This window comes from Taudactylus pleione, unplaced genomic scaffold (assembly GCF_031769625.1).
Source record: "Taudactylus pleione unplaced genomic scaffold, aTauple2 ptg000258l, whole genome shotgun sequence".
In the NCBI taxonomy this organism is placed as follows: Eukaryota; Metazoa; Chordata; class Amphibia; order Anura; family Myobatrachidae; genus Taudactylus; species Taudactylus pleione.
In genome coordinates, this window is record NW_028284660.1 from 1,599,356 (window position 1) to 1,618,034 (window position 18,679).

General features: G+C 43.1%; 1 protein-coding gene across 1 annotated transcript in view; it reads right to left on the minus strand.

Annotated features, from left to right (window-relative positions):
* Nucleotides 1–14,387: 14,387 nt before the first annotated feature.
* The window catches only part of LOC148514804 (C-type lectin domain family 2 member A-like), a 100,042-nt gene continuing 95,750 nt past the window's right edge, over nucleotides 14,388–18,679 (minus strand). The window contains exon 7 of the mRNA XM_088480933.1: nucleotides 14,388–15,083. Within this exon, the coding sequence (XP_088337059.1) occupies nucleotides 14,954–15,083 (130 nt within the window). The 3' untranslated portion in view covers nucleotides 14,388–14,953. The remainder of the gene's footprint in view (nucleotides 15,084–18,679) is intronic.

Consider the following 18,679-nt stretch of genomic DNA (forward strand, 5'->3'; position numbering starts at 1 on the left):
CTGTGTTATACACGCTTCATCGATGATTTATTCATTTTGTGGAAAGGCACCAAAGAAAAATTTGTAAACCTTATTGAAGGTCACAATGCTACTTCCAGTCCAGTGAAGTTCACGTATGTTTTAAATCAGGATACAATCGATTTTTTGGACATTAGATTGATCAGGGAGGGTAATAAATTAATTACAACTCTTTATTCAAAACCCACTGACAGGAATACTCTTCTACAATACCTGAGTTGTCACCCTAAAAAATTGAAAGCTGGGTTACCTTTTTCACAGATGATTAGGGTTCTTAGAATCAATAGTGATAGGGAAAGAGCTTTAAAACAACTTGATGATATGGTTGAGAGATTTGAATTGAGGGGATACGATAAACAGCAATTGTTAGTGACCAAACAAAAAGTGTTGTCGATGAGAAGGGAGGATTTATTATGTAAAAAACCTAGACAAAATCAGGATAATAGATTACCCTGGGTTATGGAATATAATACTCATTCCTTCAGTATTAATGTAGTGTCAAAAAATCTCTGGCCTATGATTACTTCGGACCCAGAATTGTGGCTTAATAACTGTAGTCTTATGCCCTGTTATTCAAGGGGGAAATATTTAAGAGATTTATTAGTTAAAACAAATTATTCTTCCAAAGAAATATCCTCTTCATCACATTTTCTGTCTGTAAAGCAGTTGGGTTGTTTCAGATGCACGTGTTACCTGTAAATTTTTAATATGGCAACTCGTTTTGCCACCCACATACTGGAAGAAAGATTCCAATTAAATTTCATCTTACTTGTAATAGTATGTATGTGGTTTATCACATCTTATGCCCTTGTGGGCTTTCCTACATAGGAAAGACTAAAAGGAAGTTTAAAGAACGAATGGCTGTGCATCGATCCGCCATCAAAGCTGCATTACAGAGTGGAATGAGTGACCAACCCGTGGCCCGACATTTTCAGGAAAATAATCATCCGTTAGTATCACTGAGATACAGAATGATCGACCAGGTTTTACCACTTCCCCGTGGGGGTGATCGTGACAAAGCCTTGTTAAAACGGGAAGCACAGTGGATTGTGAAACTTGATGTTTTACAACCTAAAGGACTCAATGATCATTTATCATTGTTGGGTCTGGGTTGATCATTTTTTGATAATGGCTGAATTAGTAGTTGTTGTAAGGGGTGTTGATTTTTTATATTTTTATAATATCCTCATAATACTCATATGTTTAATAGATCTATATTATGACTAGGCCATACCGGAGTTCCCTTTGGATGGGTTTGGGTTATTATATGAGACCTTTGAGTGGTGTAAAAAAAATGTTGTACCTAAAATTCATTGTTTTTTACTATAGGGATCATTATATGGGTTACGATAATGGATGGGTTACACCCTCCATGAATTTTGATAGATGGATTATTAAAGGGTCCTAATTGATCATTGTAGGATTGACTAATGGTAGTTTCTGCCCAATATGCTGAGGGCATAATCATCTTTAGTTTTGATGACTAAATGAGGAGTGGATATCTATTATTTATTGATACTGTTTGGCATTATTATTGTGAATATGTCCGTGGGGTTAACGTCCTGTGAGACACGATGCATAATAAGTACCATTGTTGTTGCTTAGTGTTGCCTTGGTAACGGGCCTCACGTGGTGTGCGACGAGCAAGGAACTTTGATGACGTCATCTTCAGTGGATGGACGCGATGGGCGGGAGTCGAGAGCGTCGTTTGGAGCATTCACTTTGGGTGTTGGTGATGGGCTATATAAAGGTATGTGTTTGTATTATGTGTTTATTCTGAAGACAGTTATAAAACTGAAACGTCACTAGCAGTCTATTGTGTCTATATGTCCGTGAGTGCCGCACCCTGTGAATCTCTCTCTCTCTATATATAATATATATATACATACATATATACACACACATTATATATATATATATATATATATATATATATATATATATATATATATATATATATATATATAAGCACAGATGCAGGGATGGTTCAGTGCGAACCATCCGTGCATCTTTGGAAAAAAAAAAAGTTGAATAAAGTATTTAAAAAAAAAAAAAAAACGGCGTGCCCCCTTCCCCCAAAAAGAGCAACCAGCCCCAGGCTTTAGTGATCCAGTGCTGGTTGGGCAGCATACGGGGGACAAAGTGCTAAAATAACATGCATTATATATAAAACATAATGACATCACTGTAAGTGGCAGCACAGTGTGTTATTCTTTTATTATTAAAAAAATCTTGTGGCACTGTAAGTGGTAGCGCAGTGTTATTCTTTTCTTATTCATAAAAAAATCTTCTGACACTAGGTCATTGATACAACAGTGTAATATTTAAAATTGGTACAAATTGACGTGTGTGCTGTACCCCACTTCATTTGTTGATATGGAGAACGATCAGTTGAGTGGAGAGCAGGAACCACACACTAGTGCTGGAGCTGCTGCCAGTGCCACAAGTCATGAAGATACTAGTCCATCTACTAAAGCCGATGCCCAAGGGTATACAGGGCTTAGGTCAGGGCATCTAAAATCAAGAACCAATCTTTTACAGTGGTAAAGAAAAAAAACAATCAAAGGGAAAGTTAGGTGCAGAAAGGCATAAAATTGGCATAATGCCTTTCACCACACGAAGTGGCAAGGAAAGGCTAAGGCCTTTATTTATGACTGGTGGTTCTGCCTCTTATGATGATGTAAGCACAAGTGAACAAGCTGACATAGAAATCGAGGATGCTTATGTGGAAGTGTACCAGGATGAGCAGGATATTTGTGTAGCTGACGCTAATAAGGATGTTTGTGTAAATCAGGCACCAGTGGAAGAAACAGTTTTTGCCCATGATAAGGAAAAGCCCATTGTCATGCCTGGGCACAAGACAAAAATCCACTTCTTATGTGTGGAATTATTTCTACCCAAATCCGGACAATTGTCAAGCCATCTGTACCCTTTGTAAAGCCAGAGTAAGTAGAGGTAGGAGCTTTCATTCATACTATTGCTCCAGTACTGATTGACTATCAGCATTTCCCCCATCTGAAGTCCGGCTCATTTGCACTGGGGTTTACACTAGTGTTGCCATCATCTACTGTGGCTTGTTTGCAACATTGTATTTTTGGGAATCAGCAAACTAGTGACTAATTGTATACAGCCCCATATTATTAGATTCAAACAGGGGCATCTTTACATCCCGCACCATTGGGGATTGGAGATCACTTTTCACCGGTTGCTTATTTACATGCATTATTGTCCATTTCTGTTTATACATGTTTTTTAGGATTATATCTTTTTAAGAATCCCTATTGGGATTATTCATTTACATGTGTTTCTTAGTATTTATTAAACATTCTTATTGAAGAGATATATACTTTGTTTCCATCAATTTTATCTGCTGTACGACAATAGCGCCGCCTATCTACTTTTGTGTAAGTAGAGGTAAGAACCTTAACCATCTAGGAATCTCTTCCCTGTCATCTGCAGTGCATCCATCCAAAAAGTTTTTTCAAAATTCAGAAACTTTGGCTAAAAAAGTACCAACAAGCAGTCCAGATCCAAGCACCTGCCATCTTCACCATCAACACCTTCATCAACAATATCAATCATGAAGAGATTGGTTAGTTAGGGCCCACAAAAAACAAGCTACCAATTGGCAGCTTACATTGCTGGTAATGATCTCTACGTGCACAAACTGGTTTTATAGAGGCAATATGTTGTTGCCATCATCATCCAATTCCTCACCCTCATCAGTGTGTACATCATCTTACACAATATTAATTGTCCCCGATGGAATCCACCATTACAGGTGCCTCTGTAATTTTAGGATGTAATTGGCATAGAATTTGTAGTTCATTTTGATGGACATTATCTTTCCACACTTTGAGGAAGTAGCCTCCTATGCCGATCTGTGACAAGGTTCCTGGCTGTGCTGATAACTGAGTACACACTGGAGGGTGGGCACCTCAAGTAAAGCAAAGCCAGATTGTGCAAGAGCCTCCAAATTGCCTTTTTTTTCCTGCCAGTAGTCAAACAGACTGTCTGACATGCCTATTTGGATGCTATCATTAAAAAATGTAAAATAGTCCCTAACCATTCTTTGAATGGTGACTATCAGATGGAGTCATGGTAGAGGTGTCATTAATTGTAGGCAATTTCTTTAGACCTGACCAGATGTCAAAACTTGGTTGTGTAGACTCATCTGCATCACCAGTGGGTCTTTTGGGAAAGTTTCGTTTTCTCTCAGCAGATGCACTTGCTGGAGAAACTGAAGCAGAAGCCATCACTGCATCACGTGCCACTTGAGCTGACAATTTCCTTACCAACAGCTCTTTGCATCTCTTCAGATCTGTGTCCGTTGGGAAGAAGAAACAACGTATGACTTAAACCTTAAATCTTGCTTTTGCTCTGTTCAGCTTGTTGACACATCTGTGGTTAAATGGACAGTGGGTACAATAGCATTTAGGAGGCCACTAAAGTTTTTTTTAATGTCCCTGTACAGGTTGGGAATAATTGCTTTTCCAGTGAAGTGGAATCTAGATGGGATTTGGTAGCAGGGAAACAGGACCTCAATTAACTCTACAATCCACTGCATTATTGGCAGATATTGGACACACATTTAATACCAGCATAGATGTTATGGCATCAGTAATCCGCTATGCAACTAGGTGACTGCTGTCATACTTGCTCCGCCTTGCAAAGGATTGTTTAACAGTCAATTGTTTTCTAAAGTACTACTAGTAGTCTTTCTGGTCCCCTTCTGGAATGAAAATCCACTCCCAGCAGCAGCAGTAGGCATAGTGCTCAAGGATTCTTCTGGGGCAAGGACTGATGTGAATGATTTCAATATTTTTTGTAAATGCCTCCCCTCCGCCCTCATAAATTTGCTTCGGAATCAAAAAATTAAATGAAATTCAACTACATACACATACTCCAACTCACTCAGGCCTCTTGAATAATAAAAACATTTGTTTCCTGATGTGCAATGTTGGAAGTTGAACTACCACTGCTGCTGCAATTTTTGACATGCGGTTGCTGAATGCCAAAAATGTCCAGAAATGTTTATGGCCACAGACAGCATCTCCTGCGTGCCCCTTTAATTTCACAAAGTATTCTGAACCACCAAGTTGATTTTGTGGGCAAAACATGGGACATATTGTTCACCCATGCTCTCCCCTCCTCCCTCATAAATTTGCTTCGGAATCAAAATTTTTTAATTAAATTTACTACCAAACACCATTCCTGTCCCTGCCTTCAACTACATACATACTCCAACTCCCTCAGGCTTCTCGATTAATGAAAACATAGGTTTCCTTATGTGCCATGTTGGAAGTTGAACTGCCACGTGTTTGTGCCACCCACTGCTGCCGCTTAGCTTAGTCAGTCAGTCAGCTAGCTTGGTGCAAATTGTGGGCCTAAACTGGATGAAAATAATATTGTGAGCTGTGAGGTAGTCTAAATTGACAGGAAACGAGTTGAAATTAATGTTATTGAGGTTAATACTTTTCGAACAAAAAACAAACAAACCAAAATGTTATTTTAGCAGTTTATATAAATTAAAAAAAAAAAAAAAAAATACAAATCCAAAACACGCAAGAGCGGTTTTGGCAAAGCCAAAACATGGGGGTCCGCACACAGCCCTAATTATAAACACATTTACTGTAGCAATATGCATCGTCATCACCACCACCATATAAATCAGGTTACATAGATTGATTCAACAAAATATTTTAATAACACTTTTGAACAAAAAAACTTTACTAAATTTCAATGAACGTAAATATGCAAAAATAAGAAATATGGTATAACATACCTTTATTAACTTTTTCTTCGAGGCCCATAGGGTTCACAGGAAGTACATTGGGGTATGTAGTTGGAGTGATCCAGGCACCAAACAGTTACAAGCTTTAGCTCCCAGGATGCACTCGGTCCTCCTCCATATATACCCCACCCCTGGATACAGACACTTAATTTGTTACCAAGCCTAAGGCAGGAGAAGGCTAGAGGAGAAGGAAGGATAATTGTACCACAGAAACACTAAGAAGAGGGAATCATTGAAATACAAAAGAAAGATTACCCAATAACACCAGGTGCGTTAGGGTGGGTGCCCTGTGGACCTTATGGACCTCAAAGAAAGAGTTAACAAAAGGTATGTTATACCATAACTCTTATTTTCTTCTTTGGGTTCCATAGGGTCCACAGGAATTACCTTGGGGATGTCCCAAAACAGTTCCCTTAAGGGTGGGGACGCTCCTGTTTAGCAGAAAGGAGAATCCTACGCCCAAAGGCAGCATCCTGAGAGGCAAATGTATCAAATGCGTAAAATTTGAGAAAAGTGTGGACGCAAGAATACGTGGCTGCCTTTCACAATTGTTCAGCAGAGGCCCCACGACGAAACACACACACGATGGTCCCACAGATCGAATAGAATGTGCTGTCACTGTGTTTGGAACAGAGAGAACAGCTTGTGTGTAAGCTTGAGAAATAGTCATACGAAGCCATCTAGCCAGTCTGTTTGTTAGTTGGCCAGCCTCGCAACACAAAAAGAGAATCAGATTTCCTAATGGAGTAGGTGCGATCCATGTAAATACGCAAGGCGCATACGACATCAAGAGAGGCTTCACCTACAGAGAGGTCTGAAGACTGGAAGCCAGGAACCACAATTTCTTCATTTACATGAAAACGGGATACTACCTCAGGAAGGTAACCCACCCTGGTACAAAGAACAGCTCTATCCTGATGAAAAATCAAAAAGGAGAGCGACAAGAAAAGGCTGCCAAATCAGAGACCCTGTGGGCAGAGGAGATAACAAGAAGAAAAATGGTCTTCGCTGTCAACCACCTAAGGTCTATTGATTTCAGGGGTTCAAATGGGGGAGCCCTGAGAACAAAAGACAACTCCCACAGAGCTACCGGAGGGACAAAGGGAGGCTGAACCCTCAGTACACCCTGAAAATATGTCCTAGCATCAGGCAGCGGACGATCCTTTGCTGAAACCCAACTGAGAGTGCAGATGCCTGAGCCCTCAGGATGGCCATGCGGAGACAGAGTCTAACCCAGCCTGGAGAAAAGCAAGCACTCAGGAGACCCTATATAACTATAGAGTTATATTTTCTATGAAAAACACCTTTAAAAATAGGAGTGCCAAACTCTGTAATAGATGCGGGCAGAGGAAGACTTTCGTGCCCTGAGCATCGTCTAAATTACAGATCTAGAAAAACCTTTGGCTCTTAAGACTCAAGTGCCACGCCGTCAAAGACAGATGAGGAAGGTCCGGATGCAGGCAGGGACCCTGTGTTAACAGGTCCAGCCTTAGAGGAAGAGGCCATGGAGTGTCTATGGACAGACACTGGTTGGTGAACCAATGACGTCTGGACCAAGCAGGGGCTATCAGTATTACTGTGCCACCCTCCTGCTTGAATTTCCTGATGACCCTTGGGAGGAGAGAGATCGGAGGAAAGAGATACACTAGTTTGAAGTCCCACTTCACTGCTAAAGCATCCCCAAAATCATCTGAGCGATCCCAGGTTCTGGACCCGTACCTGGGGACCTTGTGGTATATTTATGGATAGGAGACCCTTGGTCGTCCATCCTCCCTGAAAGGTGTTGATGACCCATCACTGTGCCCCATCTGCGGAGACTGGCATCAGTAGTGAGGAGCACCCAATCTGGAATCCAGAAGGGGTGACCCCTGTTCCAATGAGCTGTCTGCAGTCACCATGAGAGGGAGAGCCGAACTTCTGGTGAGAAGGATCATTCGAGACCTTACCAGATGATACTGACCGTCCCACTGAGACAGACTCCATCACTGCAGGGGCCTGGAATGGAACTGGGCATATACCACCATGTTCAAAGGTGGATACCATGGACCCCAGGACCTGCATAGCTGAGTTAACAGACACTCTTTGATTGCAGAGCAATTTGCACACCTGCAATTGTAATGCAGCCATCTTGTCCCCAGTAGAAAGATCCTTTGTACCATGGAATCCTAGTGGTTCCCCCAGATCTACCATCTGTTGTGTTGGAGAAAAAGAAGACTTTTTTCCAACTGACTATCCAGCCGTGCTCCTGTAGGCAGACAATGGTCAGTTGAAGATGATGTTGTAAAATTTCCAGAGACTGAGCCAAAATCCGGAGGTTGCCAAGTATGGCAGTATCCTGACTTCTTCCAAGAAGAGCAGCCATGACTGCCATTATCTTGGTAAACACCTGAGGGGTTTGTGGACAGACCAAAGGGCAATGATAATGTTGCTGACGAACAGCAAAACTCAGAAACTTCTGGCAATAGGTACATGCAGATATGCATCCTGTATGTCCAGGGAACCATGAAATCCCCAGGTTCCATTGTCAGCATAATTGACCGTAGGGTCTTCATGCAGAACTTGGGCACATGGATAAACCTGTTGAGAGATTTCCAATTCAGAATAGAGTGATGAGACCCATTTGCTTCTGAATCAAAAAACAATCTGAGTAATAACTCCTTCCCTGTTAACCAAAGGAACCGGGATTATCACCCCTGAACCTAGAAGCATGACTGGTCTACTAGAGAGCAAGAGCCTAGATAGAATCTGATGGGGGGAGTAGTGTAAACAACCTTCTGAGAAGTAACCCTTTAGGAAGGGGTCACGTATAAATCCCCCATAGGGAGGGGAATTTCCCACCTAATGCACTCTCCCTGTGGGAGAGGGTAAAAAGACACTAGTCTTTCTGTAATCTGAAACAGTTTACTGGAGTGTTCCATGCTTCCCTCATAAACTCAGTGAGCTGTACAGATTGAGGGAATCCAGCCTAAATCACCTTCTGGTGTCTGAACACCAGGTTTACTAGGTTCTTAAGTTCTTCATCTTCTATAATGAGGATTGAATCAACCGCCCATGCTGGAGAGGAACATCCACTGATGAATGATGCTCCTCCTCTATGAGATAGGCCCAGAGGGGGAAACCAGTGTATTCTCTGCCTCCTCAGATATATATATATATATATATATATATATATATCTCTATATCAAAATCTGAAAGCAGGGTGGACTGAGAGGATGGTGCAGTCTATTTATATGCATAGACAACTGATGCCTTATTCGCCTGTAACATCTGCAGATAGGTAGATGCTAAAAGCCAGATTCTGAACTGCATGGACATAACCCTCCATCCAGGAAGGATGTATGGGAAGAGGAAACATTACAGGCTGTAATCACTGTGGGTAATCCAAAGTGGGAGGCAGTGTGGGGGCTGATAAGCGGTCCACTAACTGCATCATAACCTGAGACCAGGGGAATATTCAAGGTGACCCCTGAACAGGTGCTGGCGAGGTGGACTGTTGTGGTGTATGACAATCAACACACCGTCCATCTTGTATTAAAACCTGAGAGGCCTACTGCCCAGGATTTACCAGAAACCAGCCCAGGGACAATAGTCTCCTGATTCCATTGTCCTGAGACCTGGGAAATATTTGCCAGTAACCTACATGTAGTGTAGGGTTAACAATGCCAAGTGACCCCCTTCACAGAAAAAAAAAACAAAAACCATGTGAAGCACTCTCTAACTCCTATAAACCGGCAGTTTGGGGGTTAGGAAGAAACATTTTTCAACAGTAGCATAAGTCACATAAAATCTTTGCAAAAGGACATTCAAATCAATTACCTAAACACATCAGTTTGGTAGGATCTACATGCATACACAGTGCCTTGCAAAAGTATTCACCCCCTTTGCACTTTTCATGTTTTGTTGCCTCACAACCTGGAATTAAAATGGATTGTGTGAAGGTGTGCATCATTTCATTCACAGAACATGCCTACAACTTTGAAGTTGTGTTTTTTTTTAATATTGTGAAGCCAACAACATTTAGGACAACATAACAGAAAACTTCAGCGTGCATAACTATTCGCCACCTTTTACGGCAATTACAGCTGCAAGTCGCTGTGGATAAGTCTCTATGAGCTTGCCACATCTTGCCCCTGGGATTTTTCCCCATTCCTCAAGGCAAACCTGCTCCAGCTCCTTCATGTTGGATGGTTTCCGCTTGTGAACAGCAATCTTCAAGTCTGACCACAGATTCTCAATTGGATTGAGATCTGGGCTTTGACTAGGCCACAGGTTCTCAAACTCGGTCCTCAGGACCCCAAACAGTGCATGTTTTGCAGGTCTCCTCACATAATTACTAGTGAAATAGTTAGATGCACCTGTGGATCTTTTAAAATGTGTCAGTGACTAATGAATACACCTGTGCACCTGCAAAAAGTGACCTGTGTGGGGTCTGGAGGACAGAGTTTGAGAACCACTGGACTAGGCCATTTCAACACATTTAAATGTTTCCCCTTAAACCACTCGAGTGTTGCTTTAGCAGTATGCTTTGGGTCATTGTCCTGCTGATAGCTGAACCTCTGTCCCAGTCTCAAATCACAGGCAGACTGAAACAGGTTTTGCTCAAGAATATCCCTGTATTTAGCACCATCAATCTTTCCCTCTACTTAATCATTTTCCCAGTCCCTGCTGCTGAAAAACATCCCCACCGCATGATGCTGCCACCACAGTGTTTCACTGTGGGGATGGGGTTCTTGGGGTGATGGGATGTGTTGGGTTTGCGCCAGACATAGCGTTTTCCTTGGTGGACAAAAAGTTCAATTTTAGTCTCATCTGACCAGAGCACCTTCCTCCATACATTTGGGGAGTTGTTCACATGCCTTTTGTCAAACTCAAATCGTGTCGTCTTATTTTTATCACTAAGTAATGTTTTTTTTCTGGCCACTCTTCCATAAAGCCCAGCTCTATGGAGTGTACGGCTTATTGTGGTCACATGCACAGATACACCAGTCTCTGCTGTGGAACTCTGCAGCCCCTTCAGGGTTACCTTTGGTCTCTGTGCTGCCTCTCTGATTAACTCCCTCCTTGCACGGTCTGAGTTTTGGTAGGCGGCCCTCTCTTAGCAGGTTTGTTGTAGTACCATGTTCTTTCCATTTGATGATGATTGATTTGATGGTGCTCCTGGGGATCATCAAAGATTTGGATATTTTTTTATAATCCAACCCAGAATTGTACTTCTCAACAACTTTGTTCCTGACTTGTTTGGAGAGCTCCTTGGTCTTCATGGTGTGATGACTCTTGCTTAGTGGTGTTGCAGCCTCTGGGGCCTTTCAGAAAAGGTGTGTTTATACTGTCAGAGCATGTGACACTTAGATTTCACACAGGTAGCCTTCATTTCACTAATTATGTGACTTCTGAAGGTAAATGGTTGCACCAGAATGTTTGAGGGGCTTCATAGCAAAGGGGGTGATTACATATGCATATGCCAATTTTCAAAATTTTATTTAGAAAGATTCTTTTTTATATATATTTTTCACTTCAGATAATTAGACTATTTTGTGCCGATCCATCACATAAAATTCAGATAAAAAAAATTCCTAAAATTACAGGTTGTAATGTAAGAAGAAAGGTAAAAAGCCAAGGGGGTGAATACTTTTGCAAGGCACTGTATAAATATATTTGCAAATAGGCACTAAATTGCTGGTAGGATATAAGTGCAATGCATACAAATACACTTACAAATAGGCCCTGAATCACAAACTACAAAAGATGGTAGGATTCAGTGCTATATACCTTCCTAGGAAAAAGGCATATTCAGAGAGAGAGAGACCAAATCTCCCCTCAGCCAGCACTCAACTGCAGCTGAGCATCTCTAGTTAATTAGGAGAGGGGGGGGGGCAGCCCAGTCTTCACACGTATATGGAAAGTACAATTTAACCCCTACACACCTGCAGCTGGAGCTTAAATGGAGCACTTCCCTTAGTTATACTGTATAAAGGTAACAATGACCACCTTCACAAATATCTAGTAAATGTGAAGTACATTTATAACTGACAGATTTTTCAGAAAAATAAAAAGCAGTATAACACACAGCAAAACTCAATGCATTTAAGCAATATATTTGCAATAGGCTCTTAATCAACTACAAAAAGCACAAACAGCTTAGTAGGATATTGAGCTCTGTATAACCTGGCCACCAAAGGAGAGGTATACAGGGCCATGATCTGGGAAAAAGAAGCCCAAGGGGGTTCCTGCCCAGGAGCTTGTAGGCTGGACTGATGTGGTGACTCCTTGTAACAGTGACCAAATAATTCATTCTGTATGAAATCCTGAGAGGACAAGCCCATCTGACAGGCCATACATGACACCAGCACAGGGGCTTTAGCCTCCTGTTTCTCATTCTCTTTAGACATAACAATACAACACAATGTTATGCAAAGCAATATAATACAATGTGACAGTGTTCACCCCCAAAATAACCCACACACCTGTAACAGAGGGCTATGAGGAGAAAGAGCAGTGATCGTTATAACTGAGTTATTCAGGAAAAAAAAGGCAGTATAACACACAGCGGACTTACACAAGTCACATACAATGCATAGATATATATGCAATAAGCTCTTTAGTCAACTACGAACAGCACAAAGGCCTAGTAGGATTTTGAGCTCTGTATAACCTGGCCACCTAAGGAGGTATACAGGGAGACTGACCAAACCTCCCGAGATTCAGAGCTAGTTAGAGCATCTGAAAGTGGTGTCTGGGCGTCTCATATAACAGGGAGGAGCAACCCAGATGCGGGAAACCTTGACTCTGGACCAGCATCTGGGTTGGGGGGAGGGCCACCGGGGAAAGCGTACCTCCCCTAGGCTGTATGGATCCATCAGGAGCATTGGCTATACCTGGCCGCCGCCCTATCCCCGGCACCATAATTCTATGCCCCAGTGGTCTAGTGGGGAAGCAGTCGCCCCTATTTTATGCCCCGGTGGTCTAGTGGGGAAGCAGTCGTCCGTGGTTCCTCACAACAGCGGCCTCCGGCAGATCTTCACTGACGGAGGTACGGACTGCCACCTTACCTGCATCCCCTATGTCTCCGGCTGCAGTCTTGGGCCCTGTTCACAAGGTGCACTCCTGCACACCAAACAAAAAACTAAGTGCCTGTTGCCAGGGGCGGGGTATATATGGAAGAGGACCCAGTGCATCCTGGGAGCTAAAGCTTGTAACGGTTTGGTGCCTGGATCACTCCAACCACATACCCCAAGGCCCAAGGTAATTCCTGTGAAACCTATGGAACCCGAAGAAGAAAAAAAATACTTTGTATTAAAAGCAGTTTAACAGAGACACAAGATACCTTAAAATGAAAGAATATATAAAATTAAGACAAAACAGAACATGATTAGTAGCTGTCCTCTGCTTACAGATTGTTTATAACTACTTTACCAAATGCTCTCCTATACATTTGTTCACTACTTCTCTACTGTCTATGGTAATTCTGACACATTGGATTAATTACAGAAAGGTAGGATATTTCTTTAATCACCATATGTATAAAATTGAGAGTAATATATTTACCAACGCCTCTGCCTGTGCATATTGCTTCGGCATATAAGTTATACATAATAAATCCCAAAGCTGCATATGCAAGGCATGCACTCATAATGTCAACACTTACAGTATGTCAACATTCCTGAACTGTTCACATCAGCAGAATGTTCACAACATCGACATTCTGCAGGGACTAGAGGGTTAGAGTTAGGCTGCGGAAGGGGAGGGTTAGATAGTGGGAGTGGATGGGTTAGGGTTAGGCACTAGGGGAAGGGTCAGGAGTACGCATCGCTGGAAGCACCGCAAATCATCATGAAGATATCACCACTGAACCTGGAAGGCACCTATAGAGCTGCTACACCCGCCAAACCAGGTAGTCCCCTCTAAACCACCAGGAACGTTTTTTTGACATTCTAATCATGTTGACATTTCATTATTGTTGGCATGAATGTCGAAATACCAAGCATGTCCACAGGTTGACCTTCTCATGTATTTCTCAGCATTTTCCATGCTTAACCACTTAACTGGCTAATATTTTTTCCAAAAAATGCTCCATTTTTTTTTATAACATCTTTTTAAAACTTATCCAACACACAGGGCCGGTTCTCCCATTACGCATGGTACGCAGCTGAGTAGGGCGCCACATAGTGGAGGGCGCCTCAGCTGCGTACCATGCGGGCCGCGGGCAGACTGTGTCTCTGTGACACAGCTGCACCGCGTGTGTAGCAGTGACCGGACCGGAGTTCGGTCAGCACCACACAGTGCCAAACACACAGCCGCCGGCAGCTGTGTGTTTGACTGACTCTCATTGGCTGCTAATTACAACAAACACACAGCTGCCGGCGGCTGTGTGTTTGACTGACTCTCATTGGCTGCTAATTACAACAAACACACAGCCGCCGGCAGCTGTGTGTTTGACTGACTCTCATTGGCTGCTAATTACAACAAACACACAGCTGCCGGCAGCTGTGTGTTTGACTGACTCTCATTGGCTGCTAATTACAACAAACACACAGCCGCCGGCAGCTGTGTGTTTGACTGACTCTCATTGGCTGCTAATTACAACAAACACACAGCCGCCGGCAGCTGTGTGTTTGACTGACTCTCATTGGCTGCTAATTACAACAGACTCTCATCGGCTGCTGCGCCCACTGCCGGAGCCATCTTCCGGCTCCCGCAGTGGGTAATGGGAGAGATGTCATGTCGTCTCTCCCATGATGCAAAGCAGCCCGGGAGGACGGACGGAGGTAAATGTTTGTTTTTTTTATCACGAGTGTCTCTACTGGGGGGACACGACTACTACTGGGAGCACTGCAAAGGGGGGCTACTACTGGGGGCACTACAAGGGGGAGCTACTACTGGGGGCACTATATAAAGGGGCTTACTGCTGGGTGCACAAGGGGCACTGCACAGGGGGCGCCAAAACATATACTCGCTTACCAAAAAATTTGGGCTAGGGCCGGCCTTGCCAACACAATTTTATAAAAAAAAAGTTTTTAGACACTATACCATAAAAATCTCTCTCATATATCTATCTCTTACTGTATATCTATCTTCTATCTATCACAATGAGACAGCCAGCCTGGTGTGGTTGCATATGATGCGACCACGCCAGGCAAGTGGTTAAAACAAACTTTTTCTTGCACAAATCCATTTGTTATCGTATTCTCCTTTCTGGCTTTTAACGCCATCACGACTCAGGAAAACACATTCGGATGTATCAGATTTGTCCGACATACTCTCGATTGAAAATCTGGAGAAAAAGGAAACAAGGTGGAGAGATGAATCATATTTGCAATGTTGCTCAGCATACACTTTTCTATGCTGCAGCCTCTACTAATATAGAACATACAGCACAACAGTAGTGTCTCCAGGAGGTCAGCAGTGATAATGTCACCAGTGAGTATGACCTTACTATGCTGGCGCCAGGATCCTGTAACGAGTGTAATGCTACTGTTACAGTTCTCGCACGATTGTGTAAGACCTCTAGAGCCAAGGAGAGGATCTTCGACCAATAACAGCCCCCCGCTGTTCCCTTAGTGATTTATTTACACACCAGTACTTAGGTGGCCGCCTGGATTTACGCCTCCAGCAGTAGAGATTTACACAACCAACGAGAGACCGCAGGACTGCTGACTAGAAACATGGCTGAGGAGTGGCAGTCCTTCCTATGCTGGTACTAGCTGGAGTTAAGCTGCAAGTGACACGTACAGGAACAGATGTGAGTGACAGGATACTCTAGCAGCGGCAGATGATAGGTCTCAGGGATATCTAAGGACAATGGTGCAGCTGGGTAGTCAGGCAAGAAGCGAGAGGACAAACTAAGCAGGCTGCACAGCAGGAATGACCAGGACTGTGATACTGCAGGATATCAGACAAGGACTGGACAAGCAAGATACAGACAAGGACTAGACAGACAAAACACAAGCTAAGACTTGACAGACAATGAACAATGAAGAGGCAGGACCAGTGACTAAAGCAACAAGTTCAAGGTGCGGCCTTGCGGGCCGTGGTGTGGCAATGACAGCCAAGATGAGATGCAGGCTACGATGCGGCCTTGTGGGCCGTAGTGTGGCTATGACAGCTAAGATGAGATGCAGGCTATGATGTGGCCTTGCAGGCCGTGGTGTGGCTATGACAGCAGAGATGAGATGCAGGCTGAGGTGTGTCTGGAGCAATATGGCAGACAGGTGAACTCTGGCACGACAGGTACACAGGCAGGAAGCAGACTGACACTGCTTGGCTGGACTCTGAAATGAAAGTGCCACAGGCAGCAGCAGGGTATATTTCACAGGCTAATACTAAACAGACAGACAGGTGCAGGACACTGGAAGAACAACTCAGCATACAGGAACTGTGGAACAAGGTAAGACCGGCAAAGATTCAGACTTCTGAGTACCAACACTCTCTGGATGTTAGATAATATAACCGGCATGGAGTGCAAGGCTGGCAGATACTTAAAGGAAGCAGGATCCAATCAGAACCAATTCCTGGAGAGAGCACTTCCTAATCAAAGGCATGTGTGCACCTGAGCTCTGCACCCAGACAGCTAGCAATTAGTGGAGCACATGATACAAAACACACAGACAGACATGAATGACAGGCTATGATCTAAACACAGACAAGACAGGATTTCCAGCTACCTGCAGAAAGCCAGAACAAGGACAGGGCATGATGCAGTATCCCAGTAACAACTATGACTGGGGACTGCCACCAAGATAATTTGCTAACTGCAAATCCTAACAGCTACTTAGAGTTTTTTCCTTATGGGAGTGTTATAACTTTAAACATGCTGGTAAGCGTCATATTTAAAGTTATAACGCCCGTATGGGTTAATAAAACTAAGACTACGCATTGTTGATTATATGTTCTATTCTGTTTAGAAACCAATAGCAATAAAAAAAAGCAATAATAGGGTGACATAAACCACTTTCCAAACAATATTATAAATATAAACACAATTTATTTGCACAGTGCACACAATTAAAATAAAGACATAAATAACGGTCTTATGCCTTAAGATACAAATCACCACTAATACAATGAGAACCAATACAAAGGGAACAATGTATATTGTGGTCAGTTCTAATCATCCACAGTGGAAACAGACCTCCAATGTATCTCTTGTTGCAAGTTCCTTAATGAGAACTATCTGTACTAAAAATAGAATAGCAGTGGAGCAAACTTGCCAGATAGTGAAGAGTGCTCTGGTGTACTACACCACTGCTTACCAGACGCCAGTTCCCAGTAAGCATAAGACTGTTGGGAATGTAGGTAAAAGCCACCATAGGTCAGCACACTGTAGCAAGTCTCGATGATATAAGGGCTGATAGAGTCGGCTTGCGAGCCGCTGTAGCCACTCCTGTGATAGCACACACCGCTGTCCTGCAGACGTAGGGCCCCCACTTGCTTCAGAGTAACACAGGCAGCGGTTTCCTTGGCTAGTCCCAATAGGACACAGTGTTGCTCATACAGTAGATGGTAATTCTGTGGTAATATTTTTACAGCAGATTGTAACCGTTAGCGATTTCTCAGTGCTAGTAAAACAGTTAAGACTTTCTGGCATGTTTCTTCTGTCCAAAGCGGATTTCTTCAAAGGAAATAGGTGAATGCTGGGAGTCTCCTAAAGTTTGCTTATATATGCTCCCTAGAGCTCCATACTTGCAGTAATTGGATGACTGGTGTGTGTGGTTTTCAACCAACCAATGAAACCACAGAAAACATTCATTCCTTACAGGTCATGCATGTAGGGGTTTACTAAAGTCCTTGCAACTCTTTTCTGGCTTTTCTCTGTATATTTTTAAATGGCATTACCCCATACATCTAAATCATATACCTTTTACATAGAATATAATTATGAAATAGATATTACAAAAAAAATATACACAATATAATCAATAATAGGAAAAATAATACCAAAATGTATACTATATGATACCATTCAAATCAATTGTTTATCTCATTTAGGTTTGAATGAGACCAACAATTACATTTGTTTATCCAGGAAGCTTCTCGTAGATAAACATTTATATCTATCACCTCCCCTGACAGCTGATTTAAATGTGTTAAATACCAATAATTTGAAATGCTCCAACATCATTATTGTGAACCTCTGAAAATTATCTAGACACACTGTGGGTCTCATTCAGAGCCGCTCGTAAGCGGCCGTTCGCTCGTCCCGAGCGATGTTTGCACATCTGCGCATGCGTACGGATTGTAATACGCATGCGCGAACCAGTCAGTGCGGCCGAAAATCGTGTGCTCGCTAAATAGCGAGTGCCTGCTATTTTGAGTGACAGGAGGAGGCGTATGTGGGTGGTAACAGGGGAAGGTGCTTGAAAACGGGGAGTGGAGATCAGAACGCAGGCGTGCCAAAAGGTCAAAACAGGCGTTTTAAGGGTGTGCATTATTAATAAAGCAGCGTCATCGACCACGTCACTTGGTTATTTTATAGTCAGAACTGCTCGCAAGATTGCGGTAGGAAAAAAAAAATCGCTTCAGAGGCCAGCGTTCTCAGTAACGCAGTGCGCAGGTGACGTCATGATGTTACCTGCGATGTGAGGAGCCCGTGCTAGATCCAGTTAGATCCAGCAGGCGGCGGAAGCAGAAGCAGCAGCGATGGCGGGAATCAGGAGCCCTGACAGCGTGGAGCGGTGCCAGCATGAAGGTAAGTTTCTTCATAGGGGTGTGGGTGGGGAAGGGGAGCTCGTGCTGGGGGCATTTCCTTAGGGGGCACAACTACAGGGAGCATTGCAGGAGGGGCACAACTGCTGGAGGCATTGCTCAATGGGCACAGCTACAGGGGACATTGCAGAAGAGGCACCACTACAGAGGGCATTGCATAATGAG